The sequence below is a fragment of the Lutra lutra genome, chromosome 11 (assembly GCF_902655055.1).
Source record: "Lutra lutra chromosome 11, mLutLut1.2, whole genome shotgun sequence".
In the NCBI taxonomy this organism is placed as follows: domain Eukaryota; kingdom Metazoa; phylum Chordata; class Mammalia; order Carnivora; family Mustelidae; genus Lutra; species Lutra lutra.
In genome coordinates, this window is record NC_062288.1 from 26792446 (window position 1) to 26819654 (window position 27209).

Genomic DNA, 27209 nt, shown 5'->3' on the forward strand with positions numbered 1-27209 from the left:
CTCTAGATCTAGCTAATACAAAAGCTCATATAATTTCCTCTAGACCAAGTGAATGTCCTCTTTTCATTTGTCATATCACCCTAGTATATTCTATACGCAAATATGATGCATACACTGATACACTATAGAAACGTCCTTAGTACGGGAATACTAAGTCTTAAATCTCTCAGTTTCTAAATAACAGAATTCCCTCCTGGTCATCTTCTAACTAAAATAGTATTTTTTTGTCATTAGTGAAAGAAAATGAGCTCCTCAAAGCTTAAACTCTAAGTTGGTCTCTGGGCTTCTTCACATCTCCCTGACTGGTTTTTACCAGGAAGCCCAAGTGTAAGGCAGATGACCTAAAAAGAAGAATAATAATCCAAGACTTTTTAAAGAGTATAAAAGATAAGGTTTCATCACCTGAAAAAAAAAAAAAAAAGGTGTGAAAAATTACTGTCTTCCCTTTGTTGCCCTGAGAGGGCAACAAAAATAGCTCAAAATTGAGGGAAACACAGTCAAGAATGTCAGCAAAATACTATCATTTTTTAACAGCAATCTACTGAGCATGTCATGTTTGCTTAGATAATGTCATTATTCACATTAATAATATTTTATTTACCACCTTCTCTAATTCTTCAAACATTCAATTTACAAAAAAAAAAAATTGGAATGTGAATAAAACAGGTGCAGCTGCTTAAAAAAAAGCAGGGTTAGAACTACAAATGAATTTTTATATCATTAAAGACTTGGCATCGATATGTAAGATTTAAAAGATTAAACACACACCAAAAGGTAATTGCAAAATATCTAATGGTGTGATTTAAAAAAAAAAAAAAAGTACACTAAATATGTTGGCATGCTAGCAGTCCACTTTATACCCACCCTTCTGCTCTAACTCAATAAACCCTGCTTTTAAATTTAGCAACAATCAGCACATACAATGCCTATTTAATTACCTGTTTTGTTGACTTCTCTTTACTTTTGCTTTCTATGCACTTTCGGTTTCAGGTATCCTAGCAGGAAACCCTTTGTAACCAAACTGCCTTGCACAAGTCAACCTGCAGGGAAGCTCACAAGCCCTTTAAAAGTTAAACTCTTGCCCTATGTCAGTTTTTTCCAAGCTGGGAAATCAATCTCAAGCAACTCAGAAATAAGTTCTGATTTCTCTATGTAACCAACCTGCACTCTATAATCCCACATAATATATTGTTCCCTGAGTTTTAAAGGAATTATATATCTCTCCACATACATTAACTGCACCTCTTAAAAAGTATATAAATAATTGAGGAAACTATAATTTTACTATGACAGTAAAGAAACTCCCATCTGGGGCACCTGGGTGGCTCAGTGGGTTAAGGCCTCTGCTTTCAGCTCAGGTCATGATCCCAGGGACCTGGGATCAAGCCCTGCATTGGGCTTTCTGCTCGGCAGGGAGCCTGCTTCCTCCTCTCTCTGCCTGCCTCTCTGCCTACTTGTGATCTTTGTCGAATAAATAAATAAAATCTTTAAAAAAAAAAAAAAGAAAGAAACTCCCATCTTTGTCCCCAAAACGGAGATGTTCATATACACAATCTCAAATAACAGATTCATATACAAAATCTCAATAACCAAACTATTAACCACAATTAGTCACTTACATTTTCTTTCCTTTCTTTATTTTGAAGTGAGATAGAGGGGGAAATGAAATGGAAAGCCAAGTCAATTTCTCTCTTTCACAAAAGTGTGCTTTAACTTCTTTTGCTCAAAAGCTTTAGTAAATATAATCTATTGTGAAAGTTGCTTAAAATTTATAGTTTCCCTATCACCAAGTTGACTAGCATTGATGTGACTATACAGACTTCCTCTCAAACCATGCAACAGATGTTTGATACCCTTAGAAATCAAAGTAGTTTGATGAATTTAATTCGCTCAACAGTAACCTTGAATTTTACATCTCCTGAAGAAGTTTAAAGCTGTTGAAAGATACGGCTTTCTTGGCACTCTCAGGCAGAGCTATGAATTATAGTACAATTGCCCGTCTTCATTCTAAATTCACAAAGCTTTCAACTTAGCCAACAGTGTTTTTGTAGATAGACCTTGGCTTTTCTTGTCATTGCTGTTTTTTCCGGAGAGTCACAAAGCATGAATAAAGGCAATTTATATTCTTTAACGAAATACCCTTGACATTTGAGAGCACTGAGAAAAGAAACAGCAGCAAGTAGGTCATACAAAGCCCCCATGCCAGAGAATACAATGTTCTAAAGTTCCACGACATTCTCTTGGTGTTTATTCCATTACCTTCAGATAAGAAAATAGACAGTCTGATGAAAACGGCGCATGTTGTGGATATTCATTTTTGGATTAAAAGTATTCAGTTTTTCACCATTCTGACTTGCAACCACAAACTAATAACTAATTATGAAACAGAATATAGAATTAAAAGTCCGCAAGATGGGGTCCCTGGGTAGTGCACTCAGTTGGGTGTCCAACTCTTGGTTTCCACTGGGACTGTGGTCTCGGGGTTGTGAGAAAAAGCTCCACATGGAGCCCCCATTGGCCTCTGTGCTGGGCACCAGTCAGCTTGGGATTCTCTCACCCTCTCCCTCTGCCTCTCCCACTGATGCTTGCTCTCTCAAAGTCTCTCTCTAAAAATAACCCACTGAGCCACCCAGGCGCCCCTTCTCTCTCTAAAAATAAATAAATGTTTTTAAATAGTTAATAAAACCCAGCAAAATAAAATAAATTTTAGAGATTAAAGTCTAGGTTATCAAATGAAAAAGATAATTTCATGAATCAGAATTTCAGACAAAGTTCAGAAAGCAAAGAAGCAGATTCTAACATAGTACCAGAATTCCTAACTAGAGCAATCAGGCAAGAAAAAGAAATAAAAGGTATCAGAATTGAGAAGGTAAAAGTAAAATTGTCTTTATTTGCAGACAATATGATTTTATATACAGAAAATTCTAACAACTTAACCAGAACACTGCTAGATCCATTCAATGAATTCAGCGAAGTTGCAGGATACAAAATTAATACATAGAAATCAATAGCATTTCTGTACAACAAAAATATTTCTGAAATACAAATACAGATATTGATTCCATTTACAAGAGCATCAAAATAATAAAACATTTTAGGAAAAAACTGAACCAAAGAGTTGAGAGATGTCTATGCTGAAAACTACAAAATGCTGATGAAAGAAATCAAAGACACAAGTAAGAGAAAGGTATTCTGTGTCTATGGATTGGAAAATTAATATTCTTAAAATATCAATACTACTAAAAGCCATCTATGGTTTCAATGTAATCCCTATCAAGATTCCAGCTGCATTTTTTTAAAGATTTTTAAAATTTATTTATTTTAGAAAGAGAGGGAATGGAAGGAGAGGGCAGAGAGAGAAGGAGAGAGAGTCTTAAGCAGACTCGCACTGAGTAGAAAGCCTAATATGGGTCTCGATCTCGTGACCCTGAGACTAAAACCTGAGATGAAACCAAGAGTCAGATGCCTAACCAACTGTGCTACCCTGGCGCTGCCCAACTGCATTTTTTATAGAAGCTGGGGAAAAAAACCAAACAAACAAAAAAACACTCCTAAAAAGTTACAGGGAATCATAAAAGACCCCAAACAGCCAAAGAAATTCTGAGATAGAAGAACAAAGCAAAGCGTGATGTATCACACAACTCCTGATTTCAAGCTACACTATAAACCCACAGTCATCAAAACGGCATCATACTGGCCTAAAAAAGAAAAGACTAAGAGAACGGAATCAAAAATTCAGAAATATACCCAAGCAAATATTGTCAAGTTGTTGTGGAGAACAAAGGCAAAATAAATTAATTAAATTAAATTAAACTCTCATGACAAGTACTTGGGATAGGCAGAGTGAAATTTTTCTGGGAACTCAACTAAGTCAATGTTAATACTTTGGTAAAGGCATAAGGCAGCCTTAGCTTGACATTCATTAGCCCATACTCCAGGATCCTCTAAGTCTCTTTAACATATGAAAACCCTTTGGGAAATTCCCCTTATCTGTACTGCCCGCCCCCAACAGGATATAGGTTAGCAATCATCCTCCAAATATATGGCCCACTGATAAATACCTGAAGGGTCTCATGACTAAGAGCTTACTAGGCAGTAGTAAATGTTCCCTAACAACAGCTAGTCCCCTCAAGGTCCTGGAAGGTTTGCTTCCAAATTACTTAGAGACTCACTCTATCCCTAAGCTGCAGCCAGCTTGAAAGTATATACATAGTCATTCCTCACAAAACCAGTGCAGCTCTTTCTGCCCCTGCTTCCTGTCCCCATGCTTAAATAAAACCACCTTTTTGCCCCAAAGACATCTCAAGAATTCTTTTGCTTCCAAATCCCAACATTTCTTTTTTTTTTTAATAAAGATTTTTATTTATTTATTTATTTGACAGAGACCACAAGTAGGCAGAGAGGCAGGCAGAGAGAGAGGAAGGGAAGCAGGCTCCCCACTGAGCAGAGAGCCCGATGTGGGCTTGATCCCAGGACCCCGGGACCACGACCAGAGCCGAAGGCAGAGGCCCAACCCACTGAGCCACCCAGGCGCCCCCCAAATCCCAACATTTCAAATCCAACTAACATTTGATCCAGAAGCCAAGATACTCAATGGAGAAAAGAGGGTCTCTGGACTCCTATATCACTCAGAAAAAGTAACTCAAAATGTAATAAAAACTGAAATGTAAAACCTGAAACCATGAAAACATGGAAGAAAACATAGGGAACTTCCTTGTCATGGGTCTTGGTAATAATTTCTCAGATAGGACACCTTAAAGCATAAGCAACAAAACCAAAAATAAATGGGACTACAGCAAACTAAAACTTTCTTGCACAGCCAAAAACAAAACAAAACATCAACAAAAAGTGAAAAGACAACCTTAGGGATGAGAACAAAATATCTGCAAACCATATATCAGATAAGGGTTAATATCCACAATATATAAAGAATCCATACAACTCAATAGCAAAACAACAACATATAACATACATGATGACGATAGTTAACACTACTGTACAGTGCAGAGGAAAAATTGTTAAGAGTTTTCATCACAAAGAGAATCTTTTTTTCTTTTATCTTTCTTTTGTTGTAATTATATGAGAAGATAGCTATTACCTAAACTTATTGGAGTAATCATTTCACAATACATGTAAATCACCATGCCAAATCTGTTAACCTTACACAGCGCTGCATTTCAATTATTCCTCAATGAAACTGGGAAAAATGAGAATTTCAAAGTAAACCCTACAAAAACTAGAGAAATTTCTGGGAAGCCTCGGGATTAACATCTACGCTATTAAAATAACAGAAACATTGATATTCTCTGTCAGGTCGTTTCATTTCCTTTTAGCCAAAGAAATAAGACTGCAGTCATCTCCAATATATCATTTGGTCATTTTCACTCAGCACAAGGATTATGAGAAAAGAATTTAGCCATTGAAGCATCAAACGTACATTTCAGATTTATTACAACTTGGATTCTGTAATCTGTTCTCTCCTGAGTATAACTAATGCTCTTTATTTCAAAACCCAAAAACCCTCAGAACATAAAAACATAAAAATGCTTAAGATTTTCAAATACAAGTGTGGAAATGTAAAATTTATTAGATTTTGCCGATTGTGAGCTGGAAGGTAATGGGATTCCAACATTGATACCAACACTAGGAGTGCAGAAATGCTTTCGGGACATTAACAGGCTAAAACAGCTGTGCAGAAATATACATGTGTGTGTGTGTTTCTGCTCAAAGAGAATATAATTTATCAAAATCGATATTTTGATTCTGTATTGCCATTGTTTCTTTAACATTCCACAGTTACGTGTTCTGGAAATCTTTAAAAATATGTTTCCAAAGGGAAAAACAGCACATTTGCAAGCAAAATCAATGTCAACGCAGTGTATTGATTATGCAGATGTATTTGTGTTTGATGATGGCAGATTGTTGGATACTTTGCAGATCCCACCTGGAAGCAAGCAGGGGAATATGGGGGAGGGGGAGGAGACTAAATTCGATTGTTAATAAAATTTCAATCATATTTCTTTACCCAACATTGAATGCCATCAATTTCTCCAATAATGTGATGTCATTTGTATTTCCTTTACTTAAGCTTGATTCTACTTAAGCGTCCCAACCCAGCCTTCACCTCCTCCCTACATACCCACTCACCCTCCCCCAGTTACAACAGAGAACCGAAAAATCCAGAGGACGAAGGAGAGAAAGCAGGACGACTTCCAGCGTAAAATTCTCCAACCGCCCCCCCCCCCCCAATGCGGGGTGGGGCTCCGGAGGTCAGAGATCCTATAGGGGCTGGAAGGGGAAGTCGAAGGGGCTGGGGATCACTCACTCAGGTCAGGCCCAGGCGGTGGCTCCCAACCTCACACCATGGGGCAGGGGTGGGAGTGGGGTTCACGCCGGGTGTGGCCTGCTCCAAGCCCAGACACGTGGAGGGCCAGGAACGGGACTTTCCCTGAAGGCTTCCATGCATTATTTCAATTAAGTTTCGAAACAACTCTACGCTATTGGTACCAATATCATTCCCATTTTATTGGTGAAGAAACTGGCCAAAAAATCACACTATAAGAAATAATCAAACTCTTTCTGGCACCTAGGTTGGCAATCCTTTTAATTAGAGTATGTCCCTTTTAACTATAATATTTTCTGACTTGTTTAATGGCTCAAAAATAATTTTAGACTTACTATTAAATTAGAGGACAAAATATTTTATTGAAAGAACTGGAATCAGAAGCACACTCTGAATCAGTATTTCTCATGTGCAAACCTTTAGGGTGTCTGTTGAAATATCAGACTATTTCTTTTCTGCTTTCTAGATCTTTGCAGTGGTTTACATTATAGTTTGCTTCCTTCTTTATGTTTCCTAATAAATTGTTTAAAAGTAGAAATTACAATATCCATCTGGTATCTAGGGAATAATCAGACTTATATTTGCAGGAACGTTGGTGTTAACATTTCCCATTTTGGCTTGGAAAATGCAATTAATTCTAATACCAGCTAATGTTTCCCTTTTTTAACCTAATAAATGATAGCTATAGAACATAAAAGGAAATAAATCCTAGTAGGAAAAAGAAGTGGCAATCATCACATTGCTACAAGAAAAGCCATGATTTAATTGTTGTTTTCCATACCTTAAGTCTCACTGTCTTCTTGAACGTTAAAACCAGTCTGGAAACACGCCAAGTACAGAACATATATTGGGAGGGCAGTTCAGACTATTCACCTTCGTGGAAACCCCAGACTACCTTGGGATTCTCTCTTTTTAATTCTCCAGCATCATCTTCCATCAAATCGTTAGTTTACCCAGAGATTCAGGAATCCTTACAGAGCCATTTTGTGGGAAGGGGAAGGGAGAAAGGAAAACTAACAAAAGACAAGTGATTCTAAAATAAAAATAAGAATTAAGACCATGGCTCTTCAGTCGCAGAGAAATTACAGACTTATTCTTTAAAATAAGGGGTAGAGAGAGAGGGGCAGGAAAATCATGCAAGAGAATGAAGGATAGAGGACGTCTAACGATGAGATTATTTATAAACTAGCAAAGGAGCTGCCAGAACTGACAGAAAAGGGGAAGACGCAAAACAGATTATTTAGAGAAGTAAGCTACATGAAAACAGGGAAAGCACAGATGCATATGAAAAGACCATCATCCCAGACAGGCCTCAGGAAACCATGCCAAATGAAATGAAAAAAATAAGGATCCTTTAAAAAAGACTAAAATAGAGCAGACACCAGTTATGGAAAACAGAAAAGGTGGTCTAATTTACATTAAGTCATATTCCTGATAAAAAGAGTATTAAAAAAAAAAAGGAGGTAGACAAAAATATTCAAAAAGATGCTGGAAGTATACATCTCTGAAATAAAATTAAAACTTGAATACAATGACACCAAACAATCAACAAGAAGACGCATCATTCCTAGTTCAACCTCAAGACTGAAGCATGTATTAGGAACAAGCAAAAAATTCAACTCAATTCAGGATGGGGTCCAGGATTAGAATCAGACTGGCTTATGACTTCTTTAGAGCCACTATCAATGACAGAAGACAATGAAACAATGCCTCCAAATTTCAGGTTTAAAAAAAAGAAGAAAACAAAAAGCCATACTTAGCTCAAGTTTCTTTCAAATCCAAAATGAAATCCCAGAACTTCTCAATCATGCAAGAACTCAGAGACTGCAGCATCCAATGGCTCTTCTCTGTCAAACTACTCAACAGTAAAACCCGTCCAATCAAATTACAAATTAAAGAAAAACAACGTTATAAAGAAACAAGGTCTGTATGGAAGAGTTACAGTAGAAGTTCTGATGATAGCATTTAAGCCATCACAATACACAACCAGGATTAAACACTGTGGGAATTATGGTTTTTGAGCCTAAATTGTAACATCAAAGTAATTTTTTTTAAAGATTTTTATTTATTTATTTGACAGAGAGAAATCACAAGTAAGGAGAGAGGCAGGCAGAGAGAGAGGAGGAAGCAGGCTCCCTGCTGAGCAGAAAGCCCGATGTGGGGCTCGAACCCAGGACCTGGGATCATGACCTGAGCCGAAGGCAGCGGCTTAACCCACTGAGCCACCCAGGCGCCCTCAAAGTAATTTTATAAGATTGGGGGATGAATGAGAAAGGTGAGAGAAACACAAACATGTTGATTTATTCTCAGTAGAATGCACTCTCCTGTTACAAGTTTGTAAGTTCTGTTCAAATCCTATAACTATGTGGTGTTTTTTTTTCTTTCCTGGTATATGTCAGGAAATAATACTTGAAAAAAAGAGATAATAGATAAACTGAACATCATAATGCTCACGAAATATAAACAAGGAATATATCTGGTTGTGGCAATTAAGAGATTTTAATTTTCCTTTTGTAGTTACTGACATCATTTGGATTTTCGACGTAATGATCCTGAAATATATATATTTTTTAAAGATTTTATTTATTTATTTATTTGACAGAGAGAGATCACAAGTAGGCAGAGAGGCAGGCAGAGAGAGAGTGAAGCAGGCTCCCCGCAGAGCAGAGAGCCCGATGCGGGGCTTGATCCCAAGACCCTGAGATCATGACCTGAGCCGAAGGCAGAGGCTTTAACCCACTGAGCCACCTAGGTGCCCCGATCCTGAAATATTTTTACACAAACATTGAAGATACTATTCTTTCGGAAGGAAAGTGACTGAACAAGCTTGACTACTCTCCCTATTGCTGTCTGGGTGTTAAACTCAACTATATATTTTTTGGAACATCCAATGTCTTATTTTCTATCTTCAAATCTATTTACCATTCAGTCCCTTCTAAGCTTTAGCATTGCATTCAGACTCATCATTTTTATTCTTAGAATTAATAGGTCCTCCAGTTAGTGGTTGTCAACCTTTCTTCAGTCTTAACACACAGGCCAGATAGATCACACTCCATCAGTTACACTGCTCACTAGAGGAGGAGGCTCAGTGTCTTGGCTACACCACCATAAGGAAGTCACTGAGAACTCTGTGGGGAAGACGTAAGGGAAGACTTTGGGAAGGGGTAAAAAGAAACAAAAACAAAAACCAGCTTCCGGGTGATTCTTTTCAGATCCCCAAGGAAGACTGTCTACACTGTGGTGAAACACTATAACAAAGTAAAACAGTTTTGGCAATGAAGGAATTTCATAATTTGGGGACTCTAATAATTTAACATATAATATATCCCATAGCACACAATACTATAACGCGATGATAACTAATTTTCTATAACATTCAGCAATTATGAGCTCTATTTCTCAGACAGACCAATAGGCCTTCCAATGGAGCAGAAAAGGTATTTGTAACTGTTAATTTAAAACTGAATTCACATATAAAATTTCACATTTTTCTGTGCCATTAATTTTCACTAAAAATAATATTTGGTTTTTTGTTTTTTTTTTTAACTTGTTACTTGTGCTGCCTCGATTTTATTGTTGCTGCTATCACACGGGCATATTTTTCATGGGCAGTGTGAGAAAAGCAGCACAATGCTTTCTAAATTCAGGTTTGTGGCACCTACACTACTCTGTTCTGATATTTGGTTGTCCTATTGATTAAAAATTTTCAAACCTGTTGGTTTTACTTGATTCTCAAAATGTTAATGTCAGAAGGATATGCAAAGCTATGTTTTCCACTATCTTAAAAAACTGTCTGTTGATAAAGCTGCATCATTCTATAAATGAGTCTAAAATCTTATTGAACTATGTATATAAAACAAAACTGTGGATACCACAGGGCTATAGACACTCTGATTCATAATTTGATTGACAATTTCAAAATTATTCTGCCAGATTGGGGGGGGGGGCGACAAAGATGAGGGTAAACGAAATGAAGGGAAATAAATAGAAGAATTATATATTTGAAATTGACAGAATTTATACATGGATTATATGAGGGCTTACGGCAGAGAAAGAAATTAAGGTTCACTCTTTGATTTTAGCTAAACTAACTGGGAAGAAGGAGACAGCATTTGAGATGGGGAAATTAAGATGATCAGGATACTAGGGGAGAGTCATGGAAACAGCAGTTCACCTGAGCATGTTAGTGACATGCAAGCAAGACAACCAAGTGAAAACAGCAAGTGGTCAGTTAGATAAATGAGCCTAGAGTGCAGAAAAGAGACTTGAGTGGAATTATACTGAAATCCAGTGAAATGGATGAGGTGTCCTGGGACAAAGTAGGCAGTAAACAGGAGACTAAGAAGGAACAGAGAGTGAGAAAACAGGAAAACTGGATTCAGGGGGGTTTCCTGAAAACTAAGAAAAAAAGTATTTGAGGAAAGGGGAACTAGTAAGTGGTCCATGGAGATGATATAAACAGGCCAAGTACGACAATACCCAGAGGATGCCTATTAGACTGGATGACAAGGACATGTGAACTACAAAGAACCACAGATGAAATCCACAGTCAGATTGGAGCAGGCTGACAAGGGGGGACAAAAGGGGAAAATGGAGAGATCACGAACGTCTACATTTCTTCTGAGTTTTGCAGTATAAGATAGCAAACAAATATGCTGAAGCTAAAAAAGGCGAGAAATATTTTAATGATGAGAAGAGAGTAGAGCAAGGTTGTATTTTGATGAAAAAGTAAAAGGGAAAAAAAAGGTTGACTAATTAGAGAGAGGATAGCATGACAAATAAATCCAATGAAAGGCTGTTTTGGAAAGTCAGAAGATAACAAAGGGCATAAGCTTTGAAGAAGTTGGATGGTGAGTTGGTCATTCCTACAAATTCCCAAATAATTGTTCTCATATGTATTCAAATCCAGTACTAAAGTCTACTTACAAAACTTATGAAACTTACAGAAGAATATTATCTAGGCTTCCTTTCCATTTTTTTTTTTTAAATCTCTCAGGTTAAAATCAGAGAAATCTCAAAACTTTCTTCTGTCTAGAGACCTTTTTTTTTTTTAATTAAGCTTTTGGGTGCAAAATCCACTCTCAACATTATCCAAACGCCTGTCTGAGCAGTTTTCCCACATTCTGGACGCATAATATCCCTCCAGCTAATCCAGTATGCTAAACCCTAAGTCCCCACCATGGTCAACTGTCCCAGCCAGCTCCCAAAGTCAAAATGTACCCTACTAGTGGCTGAACTCCATGACCTACATGAACTGCCTATTCCTCAAAATTTGCTTCTTTATTTGAAGCTCCAAGTTTCAACCATAGTGTTAAGCCTTTAAGAAGAAAACTCTCTCTTCTTCAATTTGTGAAACATTCTCCTTCCATAGCAATATGAGCAAAGTTGGTAACACAACCCTAATTCCACTAAATTGAAATTATTCCAGCATCTGATGTAATTCTCAAGATAAAAATTATCTTTGGGAATAGCGTTATTGCTCTGGGGCCCCAGTCCACAAGGATCTACAGTAAACAAATAAATGTATTAGTTCTGTACCCCCTAAAGATACATTCACATACACTTTTTTTTTTAATTACAGAAAGGACTGTACCAGAGTTGTTTTAGGCACCGAATAAACCAGAACTTCATACAAATGTAAAGACAAACATCAATGATAAGTAAAGACTTAATTTGGTTACCCTCCATACCCTCACATCACTTCCAAATGCAGGCATTCTACATGAGTACAGTCTTATTACATAAATGAAATGTAAGGTAAACAGAATTTAAGCCAATTGAATAAGTATTTATCCAGTGCCTATTGCAGATGGGCAATGCACATTTTCCTACTTCAGAAGGTGTAATCAGCCATACTTAATCATTAAAAAACAATATGCCAACCTTTTGGAAGAAATAAATCTAGAAGGAGACAGTGCCTCTTCTACTAAAATGATCATTTTTGAAGACCTTCCAAAGTGCAAGCATATTTACATAAACCGTCTCATTTAATCTCCAGCAGGTTTTTGGAGACAGAATGTATGTAGCAATGGGTCCTCCATGATGCAGCTGAACTACATGGTAATAAAGGTTAGGGGCTGGAAAATTATCAGGAATCTGTTCTCAGGCACTCATCTGCTGGAGGTCAACTGATTGCTTCCTAAAGGAGAAATGCATAAACAAGACTTCAAAGGGACACTGAGAACGAGAAGAATACAGTAAGAAATAAGTCTCTTCAAAGACTCCTAAAGAAAGGTGTTATGCTCTCACTGAGAGAAGTATTAAATAAATAATGAATGAACTCTTTTCTTGATCTTCGTGACTCAGGGAATATGAAAACTAGCTTCAGAGCCCTGGTGATTAAAAACCTGAAGGGTTGGGATTTTTGTTGTTGGGTTGTAGGAGTTCCTTATGTATTTTCAAGATTCACCCCTTATCAGATAGATACATGGTCGCAAATGTTTTCTCCCATTCTGCAGGTTACCTTTCACTCTATTAATTGTTCCCTTTGCTATGAAGTTTTTTCTATTTTGTGTAGTTTCACTTCTTTATTTTTGTGGCCTGTGCTTTTGGTGCTGTATCCATGAAATCATTGCCAAAAACAATGTCATGAAGCTTTTCCTCGATGTTTCAGTCTAGGAGTCTTACAGTTTCAGATCTCATCTTTAAGTCTTTATCTACGGCATGACAAGTGTTGGCAAAGACGTGGAGAAACTGGAATCCTTGCACGTTGTTGGTGGGAATGCAAAATGGTGCAGCCACCTACACAAGAGGCTATGAAGATAACTCAAAAAAATTGAAAGTAGAAGTACATAGGATCCAGCAATCCCACTTGTGGGTATATATCCAAAAGAATTAAAATCAGCATCTCAAAGATACTAACACCCTCATTTTCACTGCATTCTTATTCACCATAGCTAAGATGTGGAAACAACCCCAGATGTTCATCTACAGAGGAATGGACAACGAAAATGCGGTGTATATAGCACCTACACTATAATTCAGCCTTTAGGGGCGCCTGGGTGGCTCAGTGGGTTAAGCCTCTGCCTTTGGCTCAGGTCATGGTCCCAGGGTCCTGGGATCAATCCCCGCATCCAGCTCTCTGCTCAGCAGGGAGCCTGCTTTCTCCTCTCTCTCTGCCTGCCTCTCTGCCTACTTGTGATCTCTCTCTGTCAAATAAATAAATAAAATTAAGAAAAAAAGAAAAATGTTAATTCAGCCTTTAAAAAGTAGGGAATTCAGCAATACAACAACATGGATGGACCTTGAGGACATTATGCTGAGTGAAATAAGCCAGACACAGAAAGACAAATACTGTGTGATCCCACTTACACGAAGTATCTAAAATAGCCAAATTAATAAAATCAAAGGCTGGAATGGTGGTTTAGAGGAGGTCAGGGGAGGGAGAAATGGCAAGTTATTAATCAACAGGCATAACATTTCAGTTAGGCAAGATAAGTAAGCACTGAAAATCTGCTATACATTGTACCTGTAGTCAGCAATACTGTATTTTATTAAATTTTGTTCAGAGAGTAGCTATCATGTTTCTTTTCTTCTCACAAAACTTTAAAAATTTGGTATTCGGTTTAATGGATGTTTGCATTCACTTTTTCTTTTCAAACTAGTACAAATATTATTTATCTAGGTTTTTAACAACCCCTCCATGGTTGGAAATAGAGTCATTCACCCTATTTCTGCCTAAGGCACACTCTGCCTTGAGCTCAAGGGCTTTGGAGCCTGCAATGCAGTGACAACCACCTGAGCAGAACCGTATTCTTCCATTGGAGCAAACAGAAAAGACAACAGCCACGGGAGCTAGCAGATGCCCTCCAGACTAGGTGAACAGCCATCCACCGACCTCTGGTCAACCCACTAGTGAACACATGGAGAAATCATGAGGTTTCTGGAAAATATTTTCCTGGGTTGAGAGACAGGGCTTACAGGAGAACAGAGAGGCAATTACTGAGCAACTAACAAAAATAATTATGTTGGTAGAGAATACAAAACCAAGAATTTTTAAATAAAGAAAGTGATATTCCAAAAGTTATTACTTTCTGAAAAGTGCATTGCAAGTTAGCGGCAAAGATAAAATTTGAAATGAATTTGCATAATTCCAAACCCAGTGTTCTGTAACTATGCCATGGCGGTGGGCAAATATATTCAGACATAAAACGTGATGTTCAAATACATTTTTCACTATATCTCCAGTATAACTGACCATAATGTTTAGAGTAAAAATAGATATCTCAGAACTATAAGTAAGTAATTTAAAAAATTACATAAAGGCTACTCTGTGTTATGGATTGCATACTAGACTACAATTTTCTTAGCAATGCATCAGCCATAGTTCTTATCCTCATAAGTTTACATTTTAGTACTGAAAGAAAGTAGAACAAGGAAAGTAATGTAGTGAGTACATTTTGAATAGGAATACATATTGGGAATGAGGGGACTATATAAAACAGACAACAAATCCAAGATTGGGGGATCAAAACCAAGAGGAAATTGGAGAGATGGGGGAGACTTCTAGGCAGACATCATCAAAAGGTCTGAAGATGAAGGAAAGAAATAACGTGGCAGAGAAACATCGAGCAGTTCACTGTTTCATGCTTGGAATTTCAGAATGATAACAGCTACTCGGGGATGTCGCAATAGAAAATTTAGGAAAAGTAAGACAGGGGCAGACAACAGTACGCCATTTATGCTAAATGAAGAGTCACTAAAACTTTTTAAAAAAGGAAATAAAATGGACAGAAGGTGATACAGCAAATTATTTGCAGACAATGCGATATTTGTAAATTGCACTGATTCATAATGTTTATACATTTTTGTTCGTTTTTTTATTTCTCCTGTGGCTGAAAAATTAATATAGTAAACCCCATCTTAATACAAATAAATTGGTGTCCAAAAATTTTAATAATATGCAGCTAAAGTAATGGAGAAGTTAATGAAATCACTAAGTTGGAAAATTCTCCTGTGATAGCTACAAGTTGGCACCAGCTGTGACAGTAATCAATTCTAACTTCAATGTCAATGAGGATGATTCTGGGTGCTCTAGATGGCTAGCATTTTTAGAACATTGGCACCGATTCCAGGAATCTCCCAATAATTTAGCAATATTTTTATCAGTTCCACATTAGGATACTAAAGCAGCAGATGGGTCTTGAAAACCAGAGAGACCCACGATCCATCTCCCTGTTTCCTAAGTCAGTGATACTGTCTTTGCAACTTCTCCCTCCCTTTCTGAGATAGGGGTCCAAAAAAAAAAGTTTTACAGCCCTATTTAAATCTAAGTTTGCAGTATCCTAAACATACTGTCATGATGTCTTACTTTAGGATGTTCTACTGTACTATCATGTACTATCATGTGACCTTAGCTTTAACAGAAATAATAGAAAGTGAAGTTAGGAAAGATTATTATTAAATATTAAAATTATGAAAAATGAGGGCACCTGAGTGGCTCAGTCAGTTAAATGCGTGCCTTCAGCTCAGATCACGATCCCAGGGTCATGGGATCAAGCACCATGTCAGGCTCCCTGCTCAGTGGGGAGTCTGCTTCTCCCTCTTCTTCTGCCCCTCTGCCCCTCCCCACTGTTCCTGCTGTTGCTTAATCTGTCACAAATGAATAAATACAAAATCTTAACAAAAATTATGAAAAATTAAGCCAGTGTTACTGTATAGGTAATTAATGTACAAATATTTAGCTTCTATTTTTCAAAAAAGAAAAAAGATAAGGGTTACCCACCTAGAATAACTAACCATTTAAAGCTCATGGTTATGGGGCACCTGGGTGGGTCAGTGGGTTAAAGCCTCTGCCTTCAGCTCAGGTCATGATCCCAGGACCCTGGGATCAAGCCCTACATCAGGCTCTCTGCTCAGCAGGGAGTCTGCTTCCTCCTCTCTCTCTGTCTGACTCTCTGCCTACTTGTGATCTCTGTCTGTCAAATAAATAAAATCTTTAAAAATAAATAAATAAATAAAGCTCATGGTTATATTTTCAACTCTGCTATATTATAATGCTCTAACTATGGACATTCATATATATGCATAAACAAAAAGAGTAAGGCATCACAAATATGCCTCTTTCCCATGAAATTGGTTGTCCAGAATCTGAGGAGGAAATCAGTTTTGCTCTGTGGCTCCTTTGCATCCATCTTCATAACGAGAATAGATGGACAAGACTCTTAAAAGAAAGCAATAGTAAAAAAAGTGGAAGACATGTAGCAAAAATATATTAAAATATTTTATATTTTCCAACAGGGCAATTCCACCAAAGGAAGAAACTAAAACAACAAAAACAACAACAACAAAACACACAAATACAAAAACACACAAAACAAAACAAAAAATTAATCCATCTAGAGCCCAAAATTATTTTGGTAATCTACCAAGTTCATTCATTTAATTCATTTATTCACTACTATATCATGCCACTTCCCCACTTTTTATTCCTGAAAACAGCTCTACCACATCTAGAACCTATACCAATTTATAACTTAGAACAATGTTGACGTTGATATGATATAACCAAAATAAATATTATATTTTTTACAGTTTACGTATTCACAATTGTTTGTGCCTCAATCAACAGAAGAGACGCAGTTCCATGAAATGAATAAGACAGATGAAATAATTAAATACCTAACACCCATACCTATTAATTTAACTCCTATAAACACAAAACTCTTAAAGCAACATTTCAAAGTGCAATTTGAGCAAAATGATTTTTTTAAGAAACAAAAATAACGCTAAATTAGGAGAACCAAGTTAGCATGATTGACACTCGATAACATTCAGCTTCACCAGAAAAAATTTTCACCTTCTAATTTAGTTTCTCTGTAGAGCTGAAGCTAAAAAAGGCTCCTCAAATGTTTTATTTACTGGCCAATTTCTAGGCGTCTGTACTCAGTCTGCAAAGTAACAAGCTGATGCTAATAAGCCATACATAAAGATCCTACTTATTAAAATACAAATTAGGCACCCCTTATGTTTATACATGTGTAAGTACAATTAATATCGCAGGCTTAGTTGGAAACAAAATTGCTTAAGTTAACCAACCATGGCAAAGTAATCAAATGAGATTTCAAACGCAACTGGAAAAGATCTGTTCGGTAGAAATAACAGCAATTATTGTACGCAGAACAATTAGTTTTCTAAGCTCTCTTTTTTCTTTTCCCACCTGTCCTTAATAATTTGTCCATCATAAGTGACATAAAATGTCACCTTTAACACCCGTAATTTGCGTGGAGACCTGAAAGGCAGCTGGTAGATACAGCTTATTTACAAATATTAGTTTGAACTTGTAAATGCATGACCGCATAAATCTTAATCCATTTAGAGTTATGCCCTTTGTTAGCTCAATTGTACATTCAATTGGGAACTGAGTGGCGCGGAGGGAGAGTGTGAATTACAACAGGGGCCTTTTCTGGCTGCCAACATTTTCAGCATTTTAGCGCTCTGCCTTTTGTTCTTGTTGTTCCTGAGATTTCGCTACATTAAAGAATAGGAAATGTTAATCAACATTTTGCCTAAGTAATATGAATGAATTTTGCCTACTTACACTGGAAGGAAGAATCAGACAATTATATCTTTGGGAAATGTTAACATACCTCTTAGGAAATGATTCCTGCCTTCTAAATCACCTTACTGTTAAATTACTAATGGGTGGCATTAAAGAATTGTCACAGTGATACAAAGAGTTAAATATCTTAAAAGACAAAGGGATTATAAAATTTAAAAAGAGGGCCTTTTGGAATCTGGTAGCATCCACCTTCAAATTAAACATTTTTAGATATTTGGGTAAAGTAGTGATAAAATTTGCAATTATTTTGGGTGGTCTCCTAAAAGAAGAGGAGATTTAATGTTGATTATTTCTAGTTTCTAGACAAAAATTTAAGTTTGATTTGTTTTATGGCGTCGAAGGATTTGTTGACTCTTGCTACATAACATGCATTGAGGCATCATCTGGTTCATCAGGCAGAAAAAAAGGGAAAAAGTGTGTCTTATTTTTGCAATATTTGAGTTTAGACAATCTGCATTCACATTCTCTTCTTCAAACATATAATAACATGATATTTCAAAGGGCTCTTCAAATATGAAGACTGTCGTGAAGACTGAATGTGGCTGGCATGATATGAGACGTAAAGTATCAATTCTCCGTGTGCAAACTGGGACAGTTTTGTGTTCTGTGCACATTGTTCACAATCCTTCCAGAAAGGTACTCAGGAAATGAGTTGACAGAGCTCTAAAGTGAACTAACTTGTTTTCCCTTTAACAATCTCTTTTGATGTCAATCAATATGTTCATAGGTCCTAAATAAATTGTAAAGTAATCTAGGGGGAAATTAAGAACAGAATTTGTCCAAGAATTCTCTTACACGTTGGTCACTATTTGCTAAGAACTCCTAATACTTACTGAGAAAACCATTTACTTTCTATTTAACCACGTAAGACGAGTAATAGCTTCTGTGTCATGGTGGGACCAATGTGTCCTCTTGCATGACTGATCCTAGCAGTGTTACTCGGTGGGGACAGGCATTGAGAGAGCAGAGAATGGGGGTTACAGTTCAAAGTAAACTTTTTCACATTTTGACACCTGAGAAGTCAGAATACATCTTAAAATTGCTAATGCCTCATAACTTAATTGGCTTCTTTTTTTCTTCCTTAGCAATACATAAATGATAGGGTGTCTTACAACTGATGATGGCTCGGATGCCATAAAATATGGTAGAATATGTTAACAGCCAACACATATTGAGAGTTTTTACGTCATGGACAAGGGTTGCCCATTACTTCTGCAAGGAGAAATAAATCATTGCCAAATGTCAATTTAGTGTTAATCATTTGACAATATCAAGGGATTTACAATATATCGAGAAAAGAAACCCTTAAACCAGAAAGCTATAACATAATAATTAAACAAAACAATACCAATGATACCAATGATATAAATGGCATTACTCTATCGCTGCTTGCCTCTTTATTCTTGACCACATTATTTCTCCTTAGGAAACTGAAACCGACCTATAATTAATAAATGGCTATTGAGAAATATTACCTAATTCCAAAGAAAAATTATGAACAGCAGTGGAATCAATATATTACAAAAGCTGATCTGTGTGAATTTAATGATTTTTTGAGTTCTAAGAATTACTCAAAATTTAAACTAAAACAACATTAATCGTACTAACCCAACACTAAGCAGAATAGAAGGTCTAGCTTTATACCCACTATGTCTTCACATTGCCTTTACAATGCCACTTTCGAGATGGGAGGAAAAGATCAATTTTTATTTAATATTAACTAATTATTTTTATTTAATATTAACTAATCAAAAGATATTTATTTGGACAAATTAGTTTGGCTACTTTTTGTCTATTAGATGTGTGGCTAGATAACAACAACAAAAAATTCAAGTTTGTGTTCCTTTCATCAAAAAGAAACTAACAATTTGTAAATCCCTTCATTGGATGCACTTACAATTAGCCCTCAATACTCAAACTTATGTTTCTAGGTTAATCACCAATTTTTTTCTCTATAGATTATGGATGACACCAATTATGTCCAATTATGGGCCAAGCCAGTACCTACATGACACCAACTCTGGCAATATGACCAATTGAGTAAAAGAACCAAATAAACTGACTGTAGTCAAATAGAGTCTCTAGCTGGTAGACTAGGTATTTGGTTTAATAAATATAAATCTCAGGAAAAGACAGTAACAATAAATAACACCAGAGGCATGGAAGCTAACCATTACCATATATTATAAGTGAATATCATATCATGTAGCGTATTTTCCTTTGATATACAACATAATCATGCTAACACAAAGTAAAAGTGCTAATTCCTAATTGTGTTCTTTGAAGCACAACTTTCTTACCCACAATTTTGAGACTTCTGTTTTACAAAACATACAAAACCAATTTAATAACAATCAAGCTGTCACTCATACTCGAATTCTATTTTAAACATCCCTCAAATTAGTTATATGGGACTTTTCTATGATCAGAAACTAGAGAGATTTTCACTCTAAATGAAATAATTCAAATATGTAAGATAAACATTTTAACAATGAAGGGCAAATTTTTTTCACTATGTCTCTGACTATAAGGAGACTGGCTGATTGGTTGATTGGTGAGTTGAAAGACTGGATACATTGATAGATGTATCAATACATGTATGGATGCATACACAGATACAGAAACAGAAGAAAGAAGATGGATGGATAGATAGATGGATGGGTGGATGGATACATAGAGAAAGAAGGAAAGATAGATGATAGATAAGAGAAGATGGACAGATGGATGGATAAATGGGAGGAAGAATGGATGGATTAAAGGATAGACAGAGAGATGGATGGATGGATGGATGGATGGACAGATAAACAAAATTCATTATGATGAGAATTTCTGCTATTTGTATAATTAGCTCAGTAACTCTTAGGGTATAAGCTTATCAAAAATATATATGGAAAAGCTAGTATCAGTTAGAACTTCTAAAAATAGGCCACAGTGAAAGAAAGATTGATTCCAGCTAAAGTGGAGCAAATTAAATTTTACAAAGTTTAATACATTCATTCTTACTTCAGTCACACTACCCACCACCAAGGTGATGGTAACATGCACAAAACTTCTTACAAACTCCCAAGTTGTTAAATGCATCTTGTTTTTCAACTGGTGTATCCATATTATCTACAGTGGTGATTCAGATATAATAATGTAATTCTATCTGGATGTAATTAATTTTACAAGTAACTGTGATTATAGGAGAACATTTCAAAAGACTTATTTTAATATGGAACATAAGCAAGAACATTTTGACTAACTTACTAGCCCTAACTACCCAAAAGCCAATTTTTTAGAGAAACAAAACATAGCACAGTTTTGGTCTTAAAACATTTAAGATTCTATCACTAAGAAAAATGTCACCCTAATCATAATGGATCAAGAACAAAACATCACTCAAGTGCTTAAAAAGGGTCCTTACCGCAAAATCCTCTCTCCACTGGTGGGCTGCTTGAACCTTCTCTGCTTCCAAGGCCAAGCGCTGAAAAGGAAACATCATATCTTAGAATTCAAATGACCACATGCATATATATTTGTGAATACACAAAACACTGAGGTTTTTCAAATCAGTTATAAGGACATAAAAAAGCAAAAGAAACTCCTTATTCATGAATCATAAATTCCCAATCATTTAGTAATCTAACCTACTAGAGCTGATATATGTGTATTTACTCAAGTAGTATGAATAAACAACTATTCCTGAATAACATGGTTTATTACCTCTGTTGTCATCAGAGGATGTGGACACTAGGAATGCCTGCTTTCAATGACTAACATTTCAGCTTTAGAGAAAGCTTTAATAAGTAGATTATATTCATCTTGGTAGAACCCCATTTTTTGTAAATACCTTCATAGCATATATTTTTATCTACATAAAAAGGAAATGATAGTAAGAGACCAATATGGGTTCAATGCCATCCTAGGCATCTTTTTAACAGCATATTAAGGTTTGTTTGTTTTTTTAAACCAAAAGCCATCGAAATGAAGTAATTTTCTTCTTGCTGAAGTACATTCTTATTAGTTCTTCCAGAGATAATCTGTGAGTACCAAACTGTCACAAGCTGCATATCTGAAAACAGCCTTATGTCATACTTGCTCTTGTATATTAATGTAGTTCAAAATTTCTAGCCCGGCTTTTCCTTTAGCACTTTTAAAACATTATTCCATCAAGTTCAGTTGGAGATAAAATGTCTGTTGTCAGTCTGCTAATCACATTTTATAGACAAACTCTATTTTTTTTTCTTTCTCTAACAGTTTTCAGATTTTTCTCTTTGTATGTCTCAGAGTTACTATCACGCTGTGTGAGAAGCTTTTACAAGACACAGTGACATTTAGTGATAACACAGATCTGAAACCAGACCGCCTCGATTGAAATACCAACCCTGCCACATACTAGCTGGGTAAACCTGGGAATTCCCTCAGGTGAGTAATAGCGAAGTAGGCTCCTGGGTGGCTGAAAGGATTAAGTGAGTGATTTAATGTGCAGTGCTTAGAACAGTGCCTGGTTGACAGTGAGGAACATAGATGTGAGCTATCTAACTTCGATTATTATGATTCATTCCATTTGTACTCCATGTCCCTTTGAGAAATGACTCAATGTTAAGTTCAGCGGTAGCCTGCCCCCAAGTGCAGCTAGGAGACGACGGCAGAAACAGGAAGAACAGAACAGTAAATATAGTAAATATAAATATTAAACTCATTCTTAAGAAACAAATAATCAGGATTAGGTTTTAAAAAAGTATAAATCTTGTAATGGATTACTGGTTCACGTTTTGATCTTCCACTGCGAACTACACCTCAGCGAGGGCTCTTCCAAAGGAGTCCAGACTGTACTTGATAACGGAAACATATCTTTATGCCAGTTTTTATATTAGTTACTGATTTGGAGGCCCTGTTATGTAATACTATGATCACTTCACTTATGAAGCTATTAAGTAGGTATTACTGATGACTATAAAATACTGCCAAATGGGAGATCTACAGTTAGGAATTCCTAAGCGGAATTTAAAAGAAAACTTCTCCAGTGTGCTTAAAATGACAATGGTTTCGGTTTATCAGCCAGTACGCAAACATGGATTAAATGAAGAGGTAGTAGAGGCAACTGGGTGGCTCAGCTGGTTAAGCACCCAACTCTTGATTTCAGCTCAGGTTATGGTCTCAGGCTTATGAGATCCAGCCCCATGTCAGGCTCCACACTGAGCATAGAGCCTGCTTAAGATTCTCTCGTCTCTCTCTCTCTGCTTGTGTCCCTCTATTGTTGATGTCTCTCTCTCTCTCTGTCAAATAAATAAATAAATAAATATTCTTTAAAACAAACAAACAAACAAAAAATACAATACTTCTGAAAATTCAAATTCAGTTTGAAAATGCTGCAGAAAGTTAATAAAAATAGGTAGAAATGGAAGCAATGTCTCTGTAGGAAAACTTTAGAATGGGAAGATAAAGAAAAGACAAAATGAGAAAATAAACCAGAAGGCATATTCTTTTTTTCTTTTTTTAAGATTTTATTTATTTATTAGACAGACAGAGATCACAAGTAGGCAGAGAGGCAGGCAGGGAGAGAGAGGAGGAAGCAGGTTCCCCGCTGGCAGAGAGTCCGACATTGGGCTCGATCCCAGGACTCTGAGATCATGACCTGAGCCGAAGGCAGAGGCTTAACCCACTGAGCCACCCAGGTACCCCCAGAAGGCATATTCTTGACAAAATTCAGAATACAGGTCTTCATTTTTAACAGGCAATACACGATGAGCTAAATGTTCATATGTAAAGGATGAATAATGAAGATTTTGAGAATTTAAACAAAATACTGGGTAAAACTTACATAAGTTATATAAGTTTTTTGACTAAGAAAGAGTAGAACTCTAAAATGTCTTTATGTCTTAGAAAGGAATGTTAAGATTTTTCCTTGCACAAAACACAGAAGGAGGTCGCCATTCCTACAGACAAAACACACTAGAGGACATTCTCACCCACAGAGCCATAACATGCTTTTCAAAGCTCCAGCTCTAACTACCGCATTGTTCTCTATGCTGGAGAGCATAAGAAAGTACAACTTAATTGATCTGACCCTGAATCACATGGCTTATGATACGAATATAATCTATGTTTATAAGCTATAATGACAGTAATTGTCAGTTAATTATTTCTAGAAAAAAAATTTAAAGGGATAAACAATGGCAACAAACTTCCAAAAGACAATTCTCCTAGGAGGAGAGACCAAGTCAGCTTTATTTCTTTACTGATATATATTCCCTTATTGATATATATATATATATCAATATAAAATCAATAAAAATATAAAAAATATATATTTTTAAACACTCATTTTATGAAGGAATGTCATTTATTGCAAGATTCTAAAATGGTTCTAGAAACTTAACAATGAAGTTATGTATAAGAAAAAAAGGTATTTTGAAAGATTGGTTTGATGCTTAAAAGTTGCTAAATTTTATATCCCCAGCTTAGAAATCTATAAATACATAATCATGAAAATGCACTACTTTGCTCATGCAAAACTTAATGAAATATTTTTCATCTAGTAAGTTTCATGATAAAACATAAGACTGAACTTTACACTTACAGAGTGTCTTGGGGACCAATAGTTGATGATGGTGCTCTTTCCTGTGGCAAAAGACCAGCTAGCCATGACTTGGAGAAAACTGACATGTCTTCTGGACACTTCAAGTCCTTAATTAACTTCTATTCTGGTCAAGTGACATTTTAGTTTTAAGGCCAATGATCTACAGCTAAATGCCATGGGCAAATTGTGTTAAGACTGATAAAATTCCTACCTAATAAAATGTGAACATTTGCTCAGTATATGACTCAGTATATAACTACAAGTTATGGCCATGGTGCCATCCTATAACAATAACTTAATTCAGAATAAGGAAAATGTGTTTTTTCTCATTTAATTTATAGTACAGTTTAATCTAGTATCAAACATTAAAACCAGACCAAGTATAGACAGATACAAAAGACTCAATTCAGCATAAATACCTTTGAGAGAAGATAGAAACAATTCTGCTCTTATTAAGATAAGTCAGATAGATTCATTAAATGGCTTTATCATAAATGATACAGCATACGTTATATGAAAATTCCTTGGGTATAGAATGATAAGTATATATACAATGTTATGGATGTATTACTAATATACACATCCCTACCTACCTATTGGTTTACGCATTTAAAACAAAAAATCATTTCAAGACTATTTTGAGGACTCATCAGTTTAACAAAATGACTTTAAGCCTTCTGACTCTAAAGCTTATACTCAGACTACAAAACCAAACAAGTCTCCATTTAACCCATTAAAAATGTTAACATTACCAGACATTCAGAGAATATATAAAGATACAAGAGTACCAAAACCAGAAACACTGGTAGAAAACTATTTCAGGCTAATGTAAAATTTCCCAGCAAATTTTTGGAAATCACTGAAGACAAAAAACAAAACAGCACAAAAAATCATATATCAGCTGAGGAGCAGTCTTTACGTTGGTCTTGCCCTCAGATCCTGAGAGAACACTGCTAATCAAAGAAAAGGCTTTTGATATGCAGTGATCTGTAAGGGAAAAAAAAAGAAAGAGATGAAGAAGATGAAGAAGAAAAGAAAGAAACAGAAATAGAGAATGGGAGATGTTTATCAGATCAGAGAAAGACCAGCTCCCTTGAAGGCCTATTCATTCTCAGCCTTCACTTTTTGTCATATCCTTATCTCTTCCACTAGCACTGAATTCTGTCAGGTGATATGAAAGTCTAATACAAGCGGTATAATTATACAGTGTATACTGAAATAATTCTATCATTCCCTTTTATAATACCTAAATATGTTTTCTCTTGGAATAGACTATTTTCTAAACCTGCATATTATAAGCTTCCTAGACTGTTCGTTAATTGCAGATGAAAAATAAACGTTTTTTGAAATATTTAATTATAAAGAATTTTCTTTTAATAGCTTTGAAAGGAAACCTTCAGGTATCTCTGACAGTTCAGTTAGATTCCAATAATGTCGACACTCATGTTAATATCAAGAATGGCTTAGAAACCTCATTCAAAGAAACATCTCCAATTTAAAACAATTTCTTTGGCTGGTGGATGTCAAGATTTTTCTTTCTAATAAAGAGATAATAGATGAACACAATAGACTAATCTAAGTAAAATATGCAAGTTAATGTAATTAATGTACAAATACTTAACACCCAATAAGGATTAGCCATTTGTTGTGTTATGCCTATGTTGACAATTTTTTAATTACTCTAATGAGTTTTGCTTATCTTCATCAAATGTTTTTAACATATCAAAAGAATCGGGATAATCATTCCATGGTCTAACGATACCTTCTGAAAACGGCAGACCTGGATGAACGAAGAGACTTCTACGTTTGCTCCTACAGGTACAGGCAATTACATTGAAGGTATAATGCAATGGGCACGAACTTTTCAATCAAACAGATCTGGTTTCCAGATCTGGTGCCGCTACTCACTAACTATGGGATTTTTGGCAATGGACTTAACATTTTTCAGCATTTAAGAATAATATCTACCTTCATATTTTCTATTTCTAAGCTAAATATCTAGCACATTAGAAACTCAATGAAGTTTGCTTCTTTTTAAATCTTTCAAATGTAACTTCAAAGACTAGACTGGGTTAGAACTATAATCACTGAAGACCAATTCAACATGGACATATATGAGTGAAATGAATGGAAACATCTTAACAGTCCCTACATTTGCACTGTATTTTGCCCTAAATAAAATCTCTTGCCTATAGAACAACAGGGTGGTCCAAATGCAATTCAGGGGATATCGTGATTTAATATAGTAGACAATAAAATGAGCTCAATTTTATTTTAATTTATTTTTGCCATAAACAGAATGAGAAAAGAGAACAGATCATTAATGTTCTGCTTTCTTATCTCATTTCTTGAAATATTAAAAAAAGAGAGTGAGGTGTAACATTTCTTTAGCATTCCTTATGTTGAAAGGAAGCAGTAAAGACCTCCAGTAGACATCATCATACTTTCATATCTAATACAGTGTTCCATTTCAAAGGTAAAAAAATGTACTTCTCTTTCCAATATCTTTAACCAAATAATGGGAAACAAGGCAGTGTTTCTTTTTCACATAAAACAAAGCATAAACAATTTTATTTAAATTGATATAAATACATATACCCCTCAGGATCTATCAAAGTTCTTGAACAACTTACTACATCCTGGTGAACAAAAATATGACTATAAAAATTTTAACATGTAGACAAATTACTATATATATATTTTTTCTTTTTTTTTTTTTTTAAGTCACATCTACTAAACTC

At 35.7% G+C, this 27209-nt stretch overlaps 1 protein-coding gene across 9 annotated transcripts in view; it reads right to left on the reverse strand.

Annotated features, from left to right (window-relative positions):
* CACNA2D1 (calcium voltage-gated channel auxiliary subunit alpha2delta 1) overlaps window positions 1-27209 on the reverse strand; it is a 506784-nt gene that overhangs the window by 214533 nt on the left and 265042 nt on the right. For all 9 annotated transcript variants that reach the window (XR_007121393.1, XM_047694238.1, XM_047694237.1 and 6 more), the window contains exon 4: window positions 21310-21369. Coding sequence is in view for 8 of the 9 variants with exons in the window: in XM_047694238.1 (XP_047550194.1) it covers window positions 21310-21369 (60 nt within the window). In the remaining variant the exon portion in view is untranslated. The remainder of the gene's footprint in view (window positions 1-21309; window positions 21370-27209) is intronic.